Source organism: Notamacropus eugenii, chromosome 3 (genome assembly GCF_028372415.1).
Source record: "Notamacropus eugenii isolate mMacEug1 chromosome 3, mMacEug1.pri_v2, whole genome shotgun sequence".
Taxonomy (NCBI): Eukaryota; Metazoa; Chordata; class Mammalia; order Diprotodontia; family Macropodidae; genus Notamacropus; species Notamacropus eugenii.
The window spans coordinates 329,004,219-329,025,574 of NC_092874.1; the positions used below are offsets into that span (position 1 = coordinate 329,004,219).

Here is a 21,356-nt window from a genome sequence, read left to right on the forward strand (position 1 = left end):
CACCTGCCCTATGTGAAGGCCCTTCTCCCTTACTGGCCAGCTAAATGAACCCTGTCACTGACCTTTGGCGCCTGTGGGTTGAGGGATCTGCGGACCCTCTGCTGCTGGGACTGGGGATTCTGAGACTGGAGATTCCACCCTGGAGGGCTGTTCACGAGCTATGCATGCAAGGCCAAGGCTGGGCTGGGCTCTGGCTCCGCTCTGCCTCTGGTGCAACTGATGTTTCCTGTCGGTCTTTCAGGTCACCCTGGGCTGGAAATCTTCTCCATTCTGTTGTTCTCCACTTCTGCTGCTCCAAAAGTTGTTGAGAGTCCCTCTGTACAGGTGTTTTGTGGACTTTGTCGGGGCAGCCTCCATACGTGTGTCTTTCTACTCCACCATCTTGGCTCCACCCTTAATGATTATCCTTTGAAAAACACTTATTAATGAACACTGCAATACTAGAATGTTAAATGCCCTGCAAAATGATGTTTCCTATTGCCTTTGAATGAAGATAAAAAATTAACTCTGCAAATTACTTTATTTGCATATACACATATATGTTTATACTTATAGGTTTATGTGTGTATACATACACGTATGTGTATATGTAAATGTGCCTATTTTGTGTGCTTATACATGTAGATGTTATCTTTTCTTATAGAAGGTAAGTTCCTTGAGGCCATGGACTTTCATTTTGTTTTCGTGTCCCCAGTGCCTGGCATATTGTCATCATTGTTCAGTCATTTCAGCTGTGTCCAATTCTTTGTGACCCCATTTGGGGTTTTCTTGGCAAAGATATAGGAGTGGTTTGCCATTCCTTGTCCAGCTCATTTTACTGATGAGGAAACTGAGGCAAATAGAGTTAAGTGACGTACCTGGGGTTATGTAGCTAGTATGTGTCTGAGGCTGGATTTGAAGTCAAGTCTTCCTGACTCCAAGCCTGGGGCTCTATTTATTGCATTAGCTAGCTGCCCCTGGCATAGTAGTAGGTGTTAAATTAATGCTTGTTGATTGATTGCCACATTGCCTGTAAGAAGAACCTAGAGCCACCTTTCTATTTAGTTGAAGCTTCCTATTTATTCTGGTTTTGTTTCTAGCAACAATGTTGAATGATTAAATTTAGTATTTGTAGTAGTATATGTAGTCACAGGAAATTCTCACAGCTAAGTTAATATTCATAAACAGTCTAAAAATGTGCATCCTAGTAACTTCTACCACTACAGATTGGAAAAGACCCACATAAGACTAAGGTTATTTTGTAATTTTCATTATTTCAGTGTTTGTAGTGACTAAAGAATGTATCTTCAAGTGGCCAGCCTAGTGGTGATAAGCTCTATGTATTTCACTTACCTTGGCCTTGGAAAATGAATGCGCTCCAAAGTAAAGCAGTTCTGAGATTCTAGGTCACATCCATCAGATTTACAAAGGTGGCAAAAAAAGAAAATGATAAATATTAGAGAGGTTGTAGGAAAACAGGAATGATTAGTGGACCTGTAAATAGGTACAGTCGTTTTGGGAAGCATTTTGAAATTATATACAAAAAGTGTAGTAGTATAAGACAGAGGAAAAGGCCTTTTGTGTACAAAAATATTTACAGCAGCTCTTTTTGTGGTGGCAAAAAACTGAAAACCAGCAGGATGTTGATCACTTGAGGAATGGCTAAATAAGTTGTGAATGAATGTAATGAACTATTATTGTGCCTTAAGAAATTAGAAGATAAATAATTTCACAAAGACATGGAAGGGCTTATGTGAACTGATACCAAATGAAGTTACCAAAACCAGAAGAAGAAATTTTTCTAACACCAATATTTTTTTAAATGTACAATTTTGAGGACTTTAAAAATAGATGAATAAAATGAGCAGAACCAGGAGAATAATTTATACAGTAACACTTTAAAAACAAACAACTTTGAAAGCTGAAAGAATTCTGATCAATATAAAGATCATTCATAATCCCAGAGGATTGAGGATTAAACATGCTATCCATTACAGAGGTGATGGATTAAAAGTGAAGAATGAGGCATTTTTTTGTGTGCAGCCATTGAGAAAATTTGCTATGCTTGATTATGCATGTTTGTTACAAGAAATTTGGGGGTTTTTCTTCCAGTGAGGTAGGATAGAAGGTAAGAGGGAGAAAAAGTTAATTTCTGCAATTTTTTTTTTAAATAGAGAGGTGGGAGGCTGCTACAGATGTTAAATGTCACATGCACTCTCAGATTAGGTCATCGTATTAGTTTTAATTATTGTTTCACTGGGTTGTTACAAGTGACCTGTTACAAATAATCTCTAAATGTTTTTGGTGTAAAAACAAAGAGTATAAATAAAACTTAAAAGAAAAGAAGAAAATGGACACAATCTGTTGTCAAGGCTATACTTGACGCCTTTCTATTATGGTAGAACCTATCAAAGCTCATACTAAGTTGGCATAGCCTTTGAAAACCCAGGATCATCCACATGCCACAGCGATACTATCTGGTAGGACCTCAGTCTAAGACTGAGTTAGCTTTGGGGGGGTGCCATATTCTACTTAGTGACTTATATCGAGCTTGAGATGTACTACAACCTCCAGAGCTTTTTAAGAGGCACATTCTTACCTAGCCATAACCTCCCCATCTGCAAAGTTGATTTTTGAACCCATGTAAGACTTTACGCTGTTCCCTATTAAATTTCATTTTATTAAATTTGGCCTAACATTCTGGACTATGAAGCTCTTTTTGGATCCTGACTCTTTTACCCAAAATGTTAGCTATCCCTCCCTGTTTAATGTCCTTTGCAGAGTTTATAAGCACACCATCTATATAGCCTTACCCAGCTTATTAGTAAATATGGTAAAAAAAAATACACTTCCTAGACTTCTCCACTACAGATCTCACTATAAGTCAATATCATGTAGTGACTATTCTTTTTATTTGTCCATTTAATCAGCTCTTAGTCCATATTTCTTAAGTTAGAATAGGGAAACACATTCATCTTCTCTTTTCCAGTTGTTTTCATCCTATCAGAATTCTCTAATCTACCTTCTTTTAATGTCTCATCTGTTTTTTTAATAATTTTTTTTCTGTTACAGCTGAAATTCCCACTGAAGTCCTACTTTCCTTATGCCTCTTCGTCTCTTATCATGGTATTACTCCAAAACCCAAAGGGTAAGTTGAGCTAGATTTCAGGAGCAATGAAATAACTTCTGAGAACATTGAATTTTAAGATACATGTTTTCCCAGGTAGATTTGCTTATAAAAATGGAAGAAAAAAAGAAAGCTGTCTAGTATTTAAAACAGTCTCACCGAAGTCTCTTGTAATAGTTTATAAAATTTGCCACCTGAACATAGAATGTTTTGATGATGACAGATAGTTATTTCAGGGGCAGAAGTGTGACTAGATCTCTGAAATCTTTTCCCTATGATCCTTCCTACTGTTCTGCTATACTGTGGAGCCTCACATTGTTTTCAACACAGATTTTCCTGATTTCATTTTTGCCCTATTTTGGACAGTACATATTTGATATGTGATTAAGTATGGAATTGGGAGGCACAGCTTTTAAAAACGGGGGTGGGGAGAAGGCATGGTTCTTGATAACCAGGAGCTTAAAAGGAAAGACATTATTTACACGGACAGTTAGAAAGGACATGGATTTTATCTGACTCAGAAGAAAGGAGAAGTTGAAAAATAAATTAACAGAAAATGTTTTCCTTTTGGTGCTTTTTTTCTTTAACAAATTTAATTACTGGGTGCAGTTATAAAAAAAGAGATAATTCTAAGTGTTGCAACATTTACTTAATTTTCTTTCCAGAGAATATGGCCAGGAGTAGGAAGAATGCAGTAGATAACCTTTTGAAGTTCTGTAGGATTTGTCTGATTAGCTTGGGAGCCCCTCTGAATCCCTTTGATGCTCCCATTATAACATGTTATTAACACAATGGGCAAAGGAAAGGTTTGCTTTCTTTGAGTGTGACTAGTTGACCTGGGATAGACCCATATGCATATGTATTGGTTCATCTCATGCCAACTAAGTCAAAATGATTATGCATTGGAAACAAAATAATCTCTGAAGAAGGTGTTCTTGTAAATTCTGAGAGCTAGCTACAAATAAGGCAACATGGATGTGTTAGTATTTATTAGCACTCAGTCTTAGAAGAAGCATCAGTTTCCTGGGATCAAGAAATAAATAATAAGATGGGAAGCTGAAGGGCATCAAAATTATCTGTCATTCCCTTCAAATCATTAGCTCAGCTTATAGGAATTTTAAAAACTATTGAGCCAACTCTTAAGTTCTCTTAGTCACAGAATCTAATGTGCCTTCACAGAGGAATCTAGGGACCAATGTCAGATACTAGTAGTAATTTGACCGTCAAAGCAGAAAACAGATTCAGTGAGGAAAACTGTCTAATGATTATTGAGAAAAAAAAAGAAGCTTAAATCAAAGTCCAGAACCCTCAACTTCCTAAGCTGAAATAGAATATAATGTTACTGATTTCAGATTTGGATTTTTGTCTATATTGTGCTTGTATTTCTTGTGATATATGTTAACTAAGAAATAATGATATTTCATTCTACGTACTTTATATAAATTTGGGAGAGTTTTTGACTATATGAAAATGCAGTACTTTTTGTATATAGTTTTATATACAAATATATATAAACTATATATATATAGTTTTAAGTTGCAGGTATTCAAGTGTTTGGACATGTTCAAAATCACAGCATAGTCTTGAAACTATAAATATTAAGCAGAAAAGAAGGCTGTTTTTATATTAGCCTTCCCATAGACTGAGTTAGATCATAACTGTAAAAGAGTTAGTTGGGTAGTTTGTTTCTAATCCCCAACTGAATGTTTCAGAAAGTCACCACATATTTTGATATAATTGGTCTTTTATGATCAGAGGAGGCACAGAACTGGGAAAACAGGGACACAGTTACTCCGAATTCCGGGAAGCTTATACGATCTCTGCCCACACTGTGCCTGATTTGAAGAATCCTTTGAACTCTAGCCCTATGTAATACAGATGAAACTTTGTTCCATGGGCTAACAAGGATACATAATAGATATGACTGGAGAAAAAAATGAGTGTGGATTAGATGTGGGTTCCACAATGAAAAATGGTACAAAGCTTGCTCTACACAAGATCTCCAAATTTTAACTAAGAGTTTTATTGCCAATATATTTTAGCTCTCTTCTTTGATTTTTCCCCCTAGATTTGCCTCATGGACTTTGGTGCCAGCACTTGAATTGCATTTCAGAAATACTCAAAAAAATAGTTGAAGACCAGAGCATTCAGTGAGCAACAATATCTTTTAGTTGCTTTTGTGTTTTATTTCTTTTGTTTTTTGTATTTTCCCCATCTTATTGGATATTGAGGTGGGAGGAGGGGTTGTAGGAGTTAAGCATTTAATCTGTGACCACCATGAAGGAATACTCACCATGGAGGGAGTATTCTTTAAGCAGTAGGGAGCCACTGAAGGTCATGTTTCTGTTTTTGTTTTCCAGCAAGGAGTGATGTGATAGGAGCTATACTTTAGGAAGATTTAGCAGGATTGAGTCAAATGGATTGGAGTAAGGAGAGACCAAACACAGAGACCAGTAAGGAAGTTACTGTATAATCCAAGTAAGAAGTAATGACCAGCAATTCCAATCCCCTCATTTTATTGACTCAAAAAAAGGAAATTGACTTGCTTAAGGTCATAGACTGAGTTAGTGGTAGAAGAAGGTCTGGAATCCAAGTCCTCAAAGCAGGATGATATCCATGGAATACAAGAAAGAGAGAAAAGAAGAGTTTTATGAGAAGTTTGAAAATCAGGAGGGGCAATCTGGTTTTAGGGAAAAGACGATGAGTTAGGTTTTGGATCTGGCAACTTTAAGGATGGCCAGGCAGAGAGAAATAGCAGAGAGACAAAGCTGCAGTGCAGATTTGGAGCTAATGATAAGATCAAGGCTAGAGGCAGAGAGTTCAATCCAGTCCTACCCATTGTGGTGATCGTGGATACTGTAGTCATGGCGGGGATCTCCAAGAGATTTAAATAGAGAAGAGAATAGTACTTTAGAGAATAATGCTTTTAGTGGGTAGGAGGATTTAGAAGAACCAGCAAAGGAGGCGATAGAGAATAACCAGAAAAAAAGAGAGAGAAAAGAGACTCAGGAGAGTCTCACAAGAGCCAAGGAGAGAGAATTAAATGAGAGATTGGCAATCAACAGTGTCAAATGTGTCATAAAGATCAAAGATCAGAAAATACCATTGATTATTGTTTAGTTCAGCATTCACGTGTCATCTCTGAGAGAACAGTTTCATTGTAGTGGCAGGGGCAGACACCGGATTACAAAGAGTCGATGAATGAATGTGTGCTGAGAAAGTAAAGAAACAAGGGCCAGCTCTTCTTTTGTGAACTCTGGCAATGAAGAGGAAAGGACCTCATGGTAGAGGAGATGAACCTCTTTGTAGACAGAAGGAAAGGAAGGAATGAAGAGAGAAAGATTAAAGAGAGAGGAGATCATTAATGCAGCAAGATTGTGGAGGAGCCCAGAAGGAAGGGATTATGAACATAAATGGATTAGATTTCAAAAAGAGAGGGCCACTTCTTCCTCTAAAACAGGAGGAAAGGATTAGAAAGATTTTGAGGCAAAGAGGGGAGAAGATGAGGAAGCTCCAATTGGACAATCTCAGTCTTCTTAGTAAAAGAGGAGTTAAGGTCACATGCCAAGAGAAAGAAGGACATAGTGGGACTGAACAGAGTAGAAAAGGTTTGAAATGGGCCTTGTGAGTTATAGAGTAAAGACTCTCTACTTTTCTGTCTACTCTGGCTACAAAATCAGTGCTGCCCTAACGTGGCAGCAGTGCCTCCAGAACATCTGCCATTGTCACTGAACAGCCAGGGTAGTTGTTTTCTGGACTCCATCTGGATTGCGTGAATCCTTTTTCCATTTTATAGCTGCTTGACCAGCTGGAAGGCAGACGTGTGCAGCTGGGGAGGCCATGTTCCCATCAGTGCGCAGAGCAGTTAGGTAGCCCAGAGGTGCTGGCTACAGATTTTAATTTCACAACATTTCTGCTCATCATGAAAAGAAAATCCTTTTTCAAATTCGATGCACAATCACGAAGTCTCTGAAGGTTAAAAATTAGTAAGTACTTAGAGGAAATTGTACATGGAGTTCCCAAGAAGAGGTATTTTAGAGAACTATGCCTTTGAATGCCTTGGATTGGAACACGTTGGCACTGTTAGTTGTTTACTCAAGACTAAACAGGTATGCCCCTACGTAATGGTCATAAGTTCTGCAGTGAGTGAGGAGAACCTAAGGCACTTCTACAAACATTAAGTTTACTTTAAAAACTAAGGAGGGGAAAAAAGGTGAAGTTGCACAGCTGCCATGTATCTTGATTCTGTTCCAGATCCTGTGGACGTCTCTTTGAGTACTGGTTTTCATTTGTTCATTTTGGAGAATGGGCTGATATTGCTGCTGAGGAATTACTGATATTGAGAGTTGAATCACCTGCACCCTTGCTGTGGCTCTTGGCCTTCTATTATAACCCACACGATCGAAATCAAGAGAGGACTCTGACAATGGTGGGTGGAAGAATTGCTTTAACGGTGTTCAGAATCAATTAGGGCTTGAGGGGTCAAAGATGTTCCTGTAGGAAGGAGCCATAAAATGAATGATATTCACTGAAATATCATGGTTCTATTGAAGGTCTTCCTAGAGTTGAGTATGTGAGAGAGTGTGTGTGTGTGTGTGTGTGTGTGTGTGTGTGTGTGTGTGTGTGTGTGTGTGTGTGTGCAGCAGTTGGCGTTGCCCAGGGGGTTGCACAGCTAGTAAGTATCAAATGTCTAAGGCCTGATTTTAATCTTAGTCCTTCAGACTCCAGTGATGGTACTCTACCCCACTGCACCACCTAGCTGCCCCTCCACTTTTTTCAGGGTTAAGTAGCTTGTCTATGGTCACACAACTAGTAAGTGTTAAGTGTCTGAGGCCAAATTGGATAGGTTCTTGCTATGGCCATCTTGGTGATATTTAAAATATGGTTCTCTTTCCTCCTCCACTTCCTCCCCCCCAATAATAGCATTTTGTAGGCTATTCCTGCCTGTGAATTCTTTTTTTCTTGTCTGTAAAACTGGCCCAAGGAGCAAAATTTCCTTTAAAGGCACTAGAAATTCCTCAGGGACATAATGAAGATGAAGGATAGTCTTTTGTGTCCTTATATGCTTTTTAAAAAACTTATCTTAATTACCCCATGTTTATCCTTATCTTACTTTTCCTTTTTTGATATTTAGTCACAGAATATCAAAATTGCAAGAGAGACAAAAAGTTTTTCAAGAAATTATTTGTGCTATATTCTGAGAGTACAGAGACAGCCAGTCCCAGCCTTGAAGGAACCTACATTCTGAGTGGGGAAAGACAGATCTATCATAAAATAAAAATGGAATGGTAGATGTACAACAGCATAGTGATGGAGACAGCCAAAGAGTGGCATAGAGACCAAGTTCCCAATAAGATATGGTGAAAGCTCATTTATTAAAGCCTGAGAGACCCAGTCCAAGATTGCAGCTATTGACCAACAATTCCTAACTCCTCATTTTATTGACTCAAAAAAGGGAAATTGACTTGCTTAAGGTCATAGATTGAGTTAGTGGTAGAACAAGGTCTGGAATCCAGATTCTCAGAGCAGAGCATCAGTCACATTATGGCAATAATTTCCATTTATCCAGTGGTGGTCCTCATGTGTTATCACTTTATATAACAGAGTATCCTAGTCCCAAAGCTTTGGCTTGGGGCACATTGGAATCACTGTCCTTCTCAGATGATATCAGTGCTGAATTGGATAATTAAAGGGTAATCTGCAGAGATGGAAGGGTCCTTAGACAGATATCAATGCCCAAATATGTGAGTTATGATTAATTCTTCCCATGGCAATCATGATTTTTAAAACATTGTTCAATATTTTAAAAAATAAATTGGTGCCAAATTTTGATGTTTTCTTAGTCAAAATTCTCTCTTTCCATACAGTAGGATGGAGAAACAAACAGGGCTCACATTCTATTATTTGTATTAGTGTTTGCCTTTATCAAGCAACAGAGAAACCAAAGCAAGCAAGTACTTTCCTTAACACCCAAGGAAATTTCTTTTACTCTATTAAAAATTTGCATAAAAGCATCAGCAGAAGAAATTTTGATAGTTTCAGTTAAAATTATTTAAACGTATGAGTATCAGCAAGAGAGGTGTCAGTAGTTTTAATCAGAGCACTACTGCCTTTATTATCCAGTGTGATCAAAAGTAACTATCGTCTTTGGCAGTTAATCAGTAGAGTGCTTACTGATACCACACTCTGGAAACCACAAAGTTCTTTTTCAGAAACAGTGTTAACTATCATGTGATTACTTTAGTTTCTAGTTCTATAAAAGGGTTGTAACCTGAGGATCTGTTTACTGATTGAAAAAGCCAGTCCAGGCCTCAAATGGACATAAGCTGCTTGTCAGAGAGAAAAGACCGATGAATGAGATCCAAGTATTTTACAATAATACTGCTTGACTAGAATTGCAGGAACACAAAGTTAGAGCTGGGAAGGTCCTTAGAGATCATCTAATCCAGCATTATCTTTTTATTTTAAAAAGTTTTCAACTTAACAAACAGCAACAAACGTAAATATTTCCTTATATAAACAAGAACGGAAAAAATAAAAGGTTGTATATGACACTGTGAGTCTCTTACCAACAGTTTGGATTTTTTTAAAGTAGTTGAACATACTGGTTCCAGCAGTGCCTTGCTTTCCACTTCCTTCTGCTCTCTCATGTGTATATTTTTTAATGTTTCATTGTTGCTTATTTCATCCTTTTCTTTTTCTATTCTTTTTTCTCCTTCTCTATACCTAACCTCCTTCATTCCTGTAACTCTCCCTTCTCTCCTGGAAATGATCTTCTTTGTAATAAATAAGTATAATCTAGCAAATAAAACCCCACAAATTGGTCATATCTAAAAGTGTAATGCACCATTCTGCACTTCTAGACCAGCACTTCTCTTCCAAGAAGTGGAAAGTCTGGTTCATTCATTACCATTCTTTTGAAGTCGTGATTGGTCATTACATTGATCAGAGCTAAATTTTCCTTTACAATGTTGTAGATTTTATATAAATTGTACTTGTTCTGCTCCCTTCACTCTGTATCAATTCATGTAAATCCTGCCAGGTTTCGCTAAATCCATCCCTTTCAAGATTTCTTATTGTAGAAAAATATTCCTTTACATTCAAAACTATTCTTTCTTCAGTCATTCTTCAGCTGATGGGCATCTTCTTCCAACCCCATCTTTTTACAAAAGATGAAACTGAGGCTAAGGGAGGTTAAGTAAGACCCAAGATCACAAGCAAAAATGGGCTAAGGTGCTCTGATTCCATATGCGTATTTCTTTCAACTGTTTGCTTAAAGTGTGTATATACCATGGGGAGAAAATGGGATATGATGACAGTAATAGGTAAGTTTACTTAGCTATTTACGTAATAGAAACATGTCCTTTTTTATCTGAGTACTTAACAGTAAGGATTTTATAAGCACTTGAGTATTGTTGTAAATCTTGAAGCCATAGCTGTTGTGTCTGTCAAAATGTGCTTCAGAGAGCTGAGTTCGAAACAATCTGAGCACATTTGTGACATGTTCTCCCCTTACCACCACCACTACTATCCCTTCTTGCCAAGTCATTTTTACCCTTCTGCACCAGCTTTCTTAGTGAAAAGATTCCCCCTTTCTCCTTCTGGTGATCTCATTTCATTAAAACAGTAGCCCCCATTGGTAATTCTGAATCTAAAAAGAATCAAGACTCTCCATATATTTTCACCTTTAAGTGATTTATTCCCTTCTCTAGAAAAATTTGTTTGAAATCCTTTTGTAGCACTTTATAGTGGTGCAATACATTGGGGGGCAGGGAGTTATGGGGAACAATTTCTAGGTAACTTGTCAGGCCTGGTAAGGAAGAAGAAGAAAGGGACATCCATCCTAGGGAAAAAATGAAATTACAACAGGAGTCAGAAACGAAGTGGGATAAGAAGACAAAGAAATGTTTTAAACTCTAAAGTTGCTGCAGATACATAAGATAGCCCAGAAGCCCCTGAAGGCAAGAGTGAGGAGATTTACAGCAGGGAGGCTATGACAGAGAGAAGACAGTGAGAGCACAGCAAGTGAGATGAGGTCATAATCGAAGCCCAGCCTCGCTGCTTCTCTGGGGTCAGTCCTGGGCCAGCAGAAGAGCGTTTCCTAGTTTCTCACGGTCTTGTGCGGTGTCAGGATGACTTCAGACAACACCCCTAGTGTGTTGGTGTTTGTGACAGTCATCATCAAGGGAGGGCTCTTTTTCCAACAACAACATCAACCAAAATTGGCTCTTTCAAACTACATAAAATCAGCCATGGGAATTCTGAGCCCAGGGTGAAGTATTCTTCAGAACACTAGGATAGTTCTCCCAGGATCCCTGCGGCATTGGCGAAGCACATCTCAGAATCTGTGCCTTGTTCCCATCCACAACCTGAGCTGGTTTTTGTTGCATAAATCCCAGCATGGAATTGGTATTTCTTTCTCTCTTGAAATCACTGCTTGCGATCTTGCAACAGTTTCCCATTATTGTGCTGACTCGAGAAGCCCTTTTTGTCCTGTAAAATATGTATGTATTTAACTTTCAAAACACATGTATTAACTATTCTGAAGTACAAACTAAAACCTCTGCAGACGGTCTAAACAAACTAGCAAAATACAAAAAAAAAAAGAAAAACCTGTGCTGTTATCAGAGTGTTTGATCAGAGAAGGAGGTCAGATCGCATGGGGCTTTAATTGATTTGTAGCTGTGATCCTGAAATGAGTCCTCTGTTCTTTTTCCCACAATATAAAAATCTCACTGCATTCTGCTAAGGCTTTCTTCGTTTCCTTTCATTACAAAAGAAAAAAAAAAAAAAAAAAAAGGTTACATCTTGGCATGATGCCCTGACTACTTAGCGTGCAAGACCATAGAAGTCAAGAAATTTCCATTCTGCCAATTTAGGCTTGTGTGGGGGAAGCAGTGTGTAAACTCAGGCATGCATTGCTTCCTCCTCTCCTCCTCATACTTTAATTCTTTAATTTTATAGTGAGGGGTTTTTCAAACAGCTTTGGTTGTCTAGTATTGAACAGATCCTAGAAAGAGGGTTCAGGCTTACTTGTCTTTGCATTCTCTAATCTGTTTATCTTTGTAATGGCTCTCACCAGGTAGATGCAAGAAAAGCGCATGGGTACATCATGAAACTTTTCAGCAGAACTCCCCTCTCAGTGAAAGATCTGCAGGCTGTGACTGGTGAGAGCAATGAGGCAAATACAAGACACCCTTCTATGCAGCGACTAATCAGACACCTCCTTCTGAATTTCCTGCTGTTGTCTCCTGAAGGACATATGATTGCCCGAGAATTCGTTGTAAGTATCTATCCTTGTTTTGCCTTCTAGCTCTTGGTTGCCAATCCATGGAACAGCTGCATGGATTTGGAGCTGGAAGGGCCCCAAGAGACCAAAGAAAACGGCCATGGATCATCCTCTGTCAAGAACGGCACCAAACTGAAGAACACTGTGCTGTCCAAGTAGCCTTGTTGAAGAAAGAGGGCTTCTAAGAGGACATTTAGTCACAAAGCATTCATCTTGCCATTCACTGTATTGGTCTAGTCCTTTATTATCACAAAGAAATAATTTGTGAATCCTGGCCAAAGTAAAGCAGACATCACAATGCCATATATTCAAAGGGTGATTACAAAGAGCCACATAAATTCTTCTTCTCAGCATTAGGGATAAACTTTTAGGAAGTTGTTTTCTAGGGTCGTTGGCAATCTCAGAAGAATCCACTTTGAAACCAGAACCCTATTCTTTCTACCTTTTTGTCTCAACTTTGGAATCTCCCTCAAGAGTTCCAGGCCTAGGGTGCCAATAGAAAGGCCTTGCATATAGGGTTGCCAAAAATCCAAGAGCAAAATCCATTTTTCTTCTTCTCTCTTCCTCTGTAGTGCATCATCCTTAGAAGGGCCCAGCTTGTGCTAAAATTTCGTTTCTGAAATGCTTTGAATTTTTCCGTGTATGTGGTATGCCTCATTTGATTCCAGAATAATTAAAGGCAGAAATCTCTTTTAGGTTAGAGCTTTAAAATATCTAAGAAACTAGGCAGCCCCCAAATATCTCACTAGCTGTCTCTGATTCATAACAGTTGCTTGAATCTGGTGTTGGACTCTGTTCATACTCATATATGCTTTTTGTTCTCTCAAAAGAAAGTGCTGACCATTTTTCTAACAGCAGGGGAAGAAGATGGGAGCACAATGGGGCAGCCTTTAGCTAAGGGGAAAAGGACAGACTGGGAAGAGAAAAATTAGAGATACCAAGGGAGGAAGGATAGTAGCAATAGGAGGTGATGCTCCAATGAGGGTGCTATAACATCATAAAACAATTGGAAGAAGAGAAATTGCCAAGAATAATATTCTTGTCACAATGTTGTTGGCTAGCTTGATTAGCTGGAGTGTCTCTGTTTCCAGTTGTCATCTAAAACGATTTCAGACATGGACCAAATCAGCTGTCGTTGAGTGTGACTCATGTTGAATCCAGCCCTGCTCTCTGCTTGAGCTCTAGTACCACACTTCCCAAATGCCTGCTAGGTATCTCAGCTATGTGTCCCATATGCTTCTCATCACAGTCTGTCAAAAACAGAACCCAATTATCTTTCCACCTAAACCCATCCTTGTCCCTAACTTTATTCTTTCTATCTGGGTCACCACCATCTCTCTCCTTAGTCTTCTCTCCATTCACACAACCACCCCCACCCCCACCGCAATTTGGGCTCTCATCACATTTCAATTTGATTATTACATGAGTCTGTTTGACTTCCCTGCATCCAGTCTCTCTCTGCAATCCATCCTCTGCATAGATGTCAGATATATTCCTAAAGTATGGGTGTGGCCATGTTCATAAAGCTTCATTGGCTCCCTGTTGCCTCTAGGATAAAATATATCCCTGTGCTGGGCATTTAAAGCTTTTTGGGGGCAACGGGCTGGTGCAGTGTATAGAATGCCAGGAAGAGTCATCTTCCTGAGTTCAAATTTAGCCTCAGAAGACACTTACGGAGGAGCCAAGATGGCGGAGTAGAAAGACACACATATGCTAGCTCCGAACCCACAGCCCATAAAATATCTGTAAAGAAGAACTCCCAACAAATTCTGGAACAGCAGAAGCCACAGAACAATGGAGAGGATGAGATTTCTGTTCCAAAGAGCCCTGAAAACCTGACGCGAAAGGTCTGTCGCGCCCTGGACCCGGAGCAGAGCCCAGCCCTGCCTTGGCTATGCAGCACCGAGAGGAGCAGATCCGAGCAGGCTTCAGGGACAGAATCTCCAGCACCCGCGCAGGTCCCTCCACCCACAGGTGACAAGGGTCTGTGAGAGGGTCTCTTTGGCTGGTCGAGAGGGGAGTGGGGTGTCCCCATAAGTGAGGCCCCCTTGGGAGGCAGCAGCAGGGGTGACAGCAGACAGGGGCTCCCCAAGGAGGCAGGAGCTCTGATCCATTGTTGAAGGTCTCTGCATAAACCCCCTGAGGGAATTGAGCCCCATGAGGCGGCCCTGCCCCCACCTGAGCACCTGAACTTAATCTCACACTGAATAGCAGCCCCTCCCCGACCCAAAGCCCTGAGGCTGGGAAGCAGCATTTGAATCTCAGACCCCAAGTGCTGGCTGGGCAGATCTGGAGGCAAGATGGGTGTGGAAAGAAAACTCAGAAGTCAAGTCATTGGCTGGGAAAATACCCAGAAAAGGGAAAAAAAATAAGACTATAGAAGGTTACTTTCTTGGTGAACAGATAATTCCTCCCTTCCTTTCTGATGAGGAAGAACAATGCTTACCATCAGGGAAAGACACAGAAGTCAAGGCTTCTGTATCCCACACATCCAAATTAAATATACCATGGGCTCAGGCCATGGAAGAGCTCAAAAAGGATTTTGAAAATCAAGTAAGAGAGGTGGAGGAGAAACTGGGAAGAGAAATGAGAGAGATGAAAGAAAAGCATGAAAAGCAGGTCAACATCTTGCTAAAGGAGACCCAAAAAAATGCTGAAGAAAATAACACCTTGAAAAATAGGCTAACTCAATTGGCAAAAGAGGTTCAAAAAGCCAATGAGGAGAAGAATGCTTTAAAAAGCAGAAGACACTTAACTCTGTGTCCCTGAGCACTTAACTGTTTGCCTCAATTTCTTCATTTGTAAAATGAGCTGGAGAAAGAAATGGCAAACCATTCCAGTATCTTTGCTAAGAAAACCCCAAATGGAGTCACAGAGTTGGATACAACTGAAAAACAACTGATCACGAACGATCTCGTTTCAGCATCTTTTCACCCTCCAGGGCTCAGTGTGTTTTTCCAGGCTGATTATACCTTATGACTGTTGACGTATACTTTGTTCCAAATACACTGGCCTGCATTCTCTTCCTTCTACATGACACTCTGTCACCTGCCTCCTCATCTCACCAACTCAAGTCCTACCAGGAGGCCTTTTCTTATCCTCTTGACTACCCCTCCTATCCCCCACTTCTGTGCCCCCCCAACATACCAGAATTGCTCTTTCACTGGTTTAATTATTCGTTTGTTTGCTCATTCATTTATTCATGATTATGGTTCCTCTCATTCACATACAATGAAGTGCAGCCTCCTTGAGGACAGGGAGCATTTCATTTTGTTTAAACATAATCCTTTTTGAAAGTGGGAGAAAGCAAGATACTTTTTCGACATTTACAGTGTAAACTTCTGCACCAGGGCCTTTCTTACACTTTGGTTGGATGATTTCAGTTTCACAAGAATTTATTAAGTGCCTGCTGTATACAGAGTGTTAGCGATACAATGACAGAAACATCTTGAGTTTAGCCTTAAGAATACATTTAAGTAGGATCATTTTGTTATGTAATACCAAATAGACTACAGTTCCCCCATTTTTTTAGTTCACTGGTTTTAAATTGGCTAAACTATAAAGTAAGTATAAGTGATTTTAAAATTTACCATATGAAATCTCCTAATGTGAACAGGAATTGCCAAGCTATACCTTAAATAAAAGGTAAAGAAAAATCTGTTCAATAAAATGATAAAAGGAATATGTGGCCAAAGGTAAAAGCTGAGGGAACATGTGACAGACTGAGGAAACTGTGAGGGAGGAAGGCATTTATCTGAATCTTGTGCCGGAGGGGTTGGTTCTCTATACTCCTCTCAGTTATGTGATTTCATATTGCCATGGCCTTAAGAGGTCAGAAAAGAGAAGGGGGAGCCCACGTTTCCAGCGCATTGGGCAGCAGAAACACTGGGTCTGATTGGTCTTTGTTGCCTTTTACCTTTCTAGGCCAAATTCATTCACTGCTGAGAGTCAGCTCATAGATAATTTAGCACATTCCCCGTAGTTTAGTGGTCCCCCTACAGCTTTTGCAACATTCCAGATAGGGAATCTTAGTTACCATGATCTCCTCCCTATTCCCCCCCCATTCAAGCTCATATTTATAATCCCTAGTTAATTAGAAGACAGAGTATATCTTTCTAGCCTTCTTCAAAGCTCGATATTACATTTTTCATCTTCCTATGTCTCCTCTATTATAAATTACATAAAGTAACATTAAAAATTGAGTATCACAGAACCATGGGGGTTTACAAGGGGAGGCCTTCCTCTCAGTGACCCATGTTGCCTCTTAGGAATACTGCTGCTTTTCTTTTCATTTTTTTCTTTTCTCTCTTTTCTTATAAACAAAATCTATTCAAATAATTTTTTTTTTTTTGTAAATCCACAATGAAGCACATTAGAAGGCTTTGTCAGCGTTTTCATTGTTTGCTCCCCTGACTTTCATTTCCACGCCTGTCGGCATCTGTTAGAAGCAACATTATCCTTGCAAGAACTCGCCTGCAGGCCTTGTTGCTTATGTAGAAAATATAAGCACAAGGCATTTCCTCCTCTGTGCTCTCTTTGCCCCTTTCATTCCTCCAGGGAAACACACATCCTCCACTGTACTTCTAATCCCTGCCACCCATGGGAATAGGAGAACAGGCTCACAATTTGACCTCAGTTTTCCTGAGGGTCAGGGATAACATGGGAGCTTTATTAGACCTTGGATTGGGCGATACTCCACTGATCATGTCCTGCTGTGGCGACACAGTGTGAGAGAAAGGGACAGAAAAAATACACAGAAAAAAATACATAGAACCCTGCTTTAGTTATTTCTACTACATTTCTATTTTAATGACTGGGGACTAGGAGGAGGGGATCTACTTTATTGAAGCTTCCATAGCAAAATTTAGCCTTGTGTAGAAGTTCTTGTCAGAAGTTGTTGTAAAAAAAAGGAATCCCACACTTTAATTATATTCTGAAGTTTGCTACTTTCAATAAGCAGCTCATTCCCAGAATTCAGTTATAGTTATAAATTAATGCTGCTAAGCTAACCCTGAGACTGATGGAAAGCACTAACTCAGTGGAAAAATCCCAGTGTATCCTCATTAAATTTAATAAATCAGGTCCATTGGAAAGAATATATTCACGGAAGATAATAGAGAAGTTCATTAAATGATAAAAAGCCAATATTTCTCTTCATGCCTTCGCTTCTGAAACTAACAAAACAGATATGCATCCTAAACAGCTGGGTGCCATCTGGGCATCTTACTGCTCATCACAGTAGAACATGCCTTCTGGATGCCATCCATACAGATGTTCTGAAAACTGACTTTATTGATACCAGCATTTGAAATCAGGCTTTGCAACAGTGGCTGAACTGACATGACAGAGGTAGCCTGAATAATGCAACTAAATATAATTGACAAAGGAATTTCTAGGTAAACATTTATGAAATCCCTACAACCAGGTTTTCTAGTGACATCCTATAAGATCATCTGATCTTTTTTTCTGGGGGCTGCCCATTCCAAGCAGCAGGTGGTTACCAGCTGGGTTGCTCTACAAAAAGGCTAGGTGTATTATTCGTATTTGTGTCAGCCAGAGTTGGGTATTCTAAGACTGGAGAACCAAGAATTTCATGTTAGAGCATTTTTATTATGATTTAAATGGGAATCTAGGGCCATTCTGACAAGACTGAGTGCTACTTTGATCCATTCCAGCTCTTGCTTCTGGATTTAATTGAGCATGCAATCTTGGGGGCTGTGGAAGTGTAGCACCATACACACTGGACATGAGGGACATGATTTGTGTGATAGGGGTGGCAAGCAGGGGATCAAAACCTCCTTGTGGAACATCCAGAGGCCGATTTTGGATCGACTTCATCCTAAGAGAACTCTGTTCCTTCCTAAGTTAGATCCCTGAAAAGTCTACCATCAGTCTTCCCTTAGAGGAGAGATCAGAGGATACTCTGGTCTTGCAGGTGAACAGTGTCCTCTTCCCGGCTCCTTTGTATGCTCTGTACAACCTTCATCACATTTTAGAATTTGGTAAACCCTAAACAACTTGCTTCCGTTCTTCCTCTTTTCTGTATGCACTGCCAGCTCTCTCAGCCACCTCCATATGGCTTCACCAGTTCAGTCAATCCAGGATCCTGTTATTCTTGCCTTATTCTTTTTTAATTCATCCTAACTTTATTCCTCATTGTCCTGTCTTCATTCCAACCCATATTTTCCATGTCTCTGACTTTTCACTCTTTCTCCTCTCACACCTTCTTTGCATCCCTTGGCTCTCTGGACTACTTGCGCCACATCCTTCTCTTTTGGCTAAATTTTGGTCAATCCTTCTGTCTCTGAATCCGTTTTGCTTCTTTCTTTCTATTCTGTCATTTCTGTCTTCTGCTAAGTGCTGGGGATGCAAGGAAAGGCGAAGATAGTTCTTGCACTCGAGGAGCTCACAATTTAATTAAGGGAGTGAAAAGCAATAACTACGTCCAGGGTAAATAGGAAATAATGAGCACAGGGAGTGCACTAGAATTTTGGAAAGGCTTCCTGGAGAAGGGATAATTTTAACTGGGACTTGAAGGAAGCCAGGAGTGGAGAATAAAGAGGGAGAGCATTCTAGGCATGTGAACAGAAGCAGTGAAAATACCTGAAGTTGGGAGATAGTGTCTTGTTTGAGGAAGATCAGGGAGGCCCGGGTCACCAGTTACAGAGTATAATGGAATAAGGTTTAAAATCTAGGAAGATAGGAAAGGGCCAGGTTATAAAAGGCTCTGAATGCCAAATAGAGCATTTTATATTTGATCTTGGAAGTAATAGGGAGTCACTGGAGTTTATTGAGAGGAGGATGGACAGGAGTGGGGGAGGGACTTGTGGCAGAGACCAAACAGCAGGCTTTGGCCATAGTCCAAGTCTGAGGTGATGAGGTCTTGCACCGGGGTAGTGGCATTGTCAGCGGACAGAAGGCGGCATATGTGTGAGAGGTTCCAAAGGCACAACTGACAGGCCGTGATAATTGAATATGAGGGAGATAGTGGGGGTGAAAGCAAGGAGTCAAGAATGACACCCAGGTTAGGAGTGTTGGTGAATGGGAGTATGGTGGTACCCTTAACAGTAAAAAGGAAGTTAGGAAGAAGAGAGGGTTTGGGGGGGGGGAACATAATGAAGTCTGTTTTAGACATGTTGAGATTAAGATGTCTATGTGATATCCTGTGAACAGGAAAACTAATAAGCAATTGGAAATGTGAAACTAGAAGTCAGCAGAAAGCAAATTTCCCATGTCAGATGGTTGCAACAAATGAAAAATTCCTACCAAATCCTGAATTTCCTAGCTGTGTCTCTTGTATGCATACTCATGTGACAATGTTATTTAGTTAGACAGTTTTCCTCATTAATATACATTATTGAAGCCTTCTCTTACGACACTGTTCACTACACAATCTCAAGGATCATAGCTGTAGAGCTAAAAAGATCCCAGGTAGAGCTGGTAGGAACCCAAGAGGTCACTGAGGCCAGCTTCTTATTGTACAGAGGAAATTGAGAGAACCTAAGTGACATGCCTAAGATCACATAGTAGCAGACATGAGATGGCACACAAGTCCTCTGACTCCAGGTCCCAGGGTTATTTTCATTGGACCATGCTTTCTGTATACCGCTGAACCACACATGAATCTGCACATCCCAGACTTTCACTCCCTCTTCTCCCCATGTGAAGAAGCACCAGACTTGGCCAGTTGGTCGTGGTAACAGCAGCAGTGACTGTCTTCCTTCCCACCATCCACACCCTCATTGCTGCTGCTGCCACCGCCGCCGCCACCCTTGGAGTTGAAGGGTCAGAGAAAGATGCAGCCCTGAGACCCAGAACTGTGATGGAGAGGATGCTGTGATTAACTGAGAATGTAATTGTACAAAATATCACATATAGAAATCAGTCTTTTTCAAACCCAGGACTCCCTGTTATATTCTTGTGTCTGGAAATCATGTACTCCCACTAATCTGCCCCACAGCTGAGGTCTAATTTTCTTTCTTTGTTTTGTGTGTGTGTTTTCCCCACTAATTGACATAGGAAAATGCTTTCAGGCACAAACAGAACTAGTTAGTCCTCTGGGCTCTATTACATAGAATAAACATTTCTGTGTTTCTTGTTTCCCAGATGGTTAGCGTGTTAGAAATCTTGGACATGTCCTAAGACATGACCACAGGTGAGTCATTAGCCTAAAAATACCATATTTAAGGTTGCTTGGAAATAGGCAGAATTTTCCCTTCTACTTTCAGTATTTTCCCGTTCTTGCCTATGTTTGAACTTTAAAGCAAGGCAACCACATATTCATCTGGCTTTACCATTGCAAATATTCCAAGTGCTTACAACAGAAATTCCATCAAATGCTTTTCTCTTAGAACATTGCTAATTTGTACGTAGCCTTTTGTGAGCCTCAGATGTTTCAAAGCTAAAGCTTTCTGTGGAAGAGGGTGATCATTAAGAAAAGATTTTGCTAACTTTGTAATATTCCTGGGAGAACTTAGTTTCCTCATTTTAAAAACAAAATAAAGGAACAGAGTCTTCTGCTGTGGGATTAATAGAATGGATTGCTGTTTTTCAGAACCAGAAACAAACGCCTTAACTAGGTAAAACAGCTGATTTGTCCAGGAAATGTTTTAAGTTGGCTCTCTATTTTGCTTCTATTTCAGACAACTCAAACTGATGAAATCGCCAGTGAGTTTTTGAATCTCATTACCCGTACTCTGTACAGATGGAATCGTCATGGCATTGAAAGCCTCAGGCCAGGAAAATTGGCAAGAGACCTGCTTCAAGAGCTACATTGTTACCAAGCAAAAAGTGTATCACTGTAATAATCTTATCACCGTTGCCATCATTTCTTGTGTGACAGTGTTTCCTCCATGTTTATGGTACTAGTAAAAGGAGTTAAGCTTCATAACGCAATTAAGAGTCTAGACAATCAATCAGTCAAGAGGTATTTATGAAGCACCTACTATGTGCCAGGTGCTG

At 39.9% G+C, this 21,356-nt stretch overlaps 1 protein-coding gene across 6 annotated transcripts in view; it reads left to right on the top strand.

The window, feature by feature from the left end:
- FANCC (FA complementation group C) overlaps positions 1 to 21,290 on the top strand; it is a 237,019-nt gene extending 215,729 nt beyond the window's left edge. For 5 of the 6 annotated variants that reach the window (XM_072596922.1, XM_072596928.1, XM_072596925.1 and 2 more), the window contains 5 exons: positions 3,052 to 3,127; positions 5,175 to 5,256; positions 7,361 to 7,535; positions 12,189 to 12,389; positions 21,038 to 21,290. In XM_072596922.1, coding sequence (XP_072453023.1) covers positions 3,052 to 3,127; positions 5,175 to 5,256; positions 7,361 to 7,535; positions 12,189 to 12,389; positions 21,038 to 21,199 — 696 coding nt within the window. In that variant the 3' untranslated portion in view covers positions 21,200 to 21,290. Of the gene's footprint in view, positions 1 to 3,051; positions 3,128 to 5,174; positions 5,257 to 7,360; positions 7,536 to 12,188; positions 12,390 to 12,419; positions 12,701 to 21,037 lie in introns of those variants that run through there. The other variant, XM_072596926.1, reaches the window with a different exon arrangement.
- Positions 21,291 to 21,356: the final 66 nt, after the last annotated feature.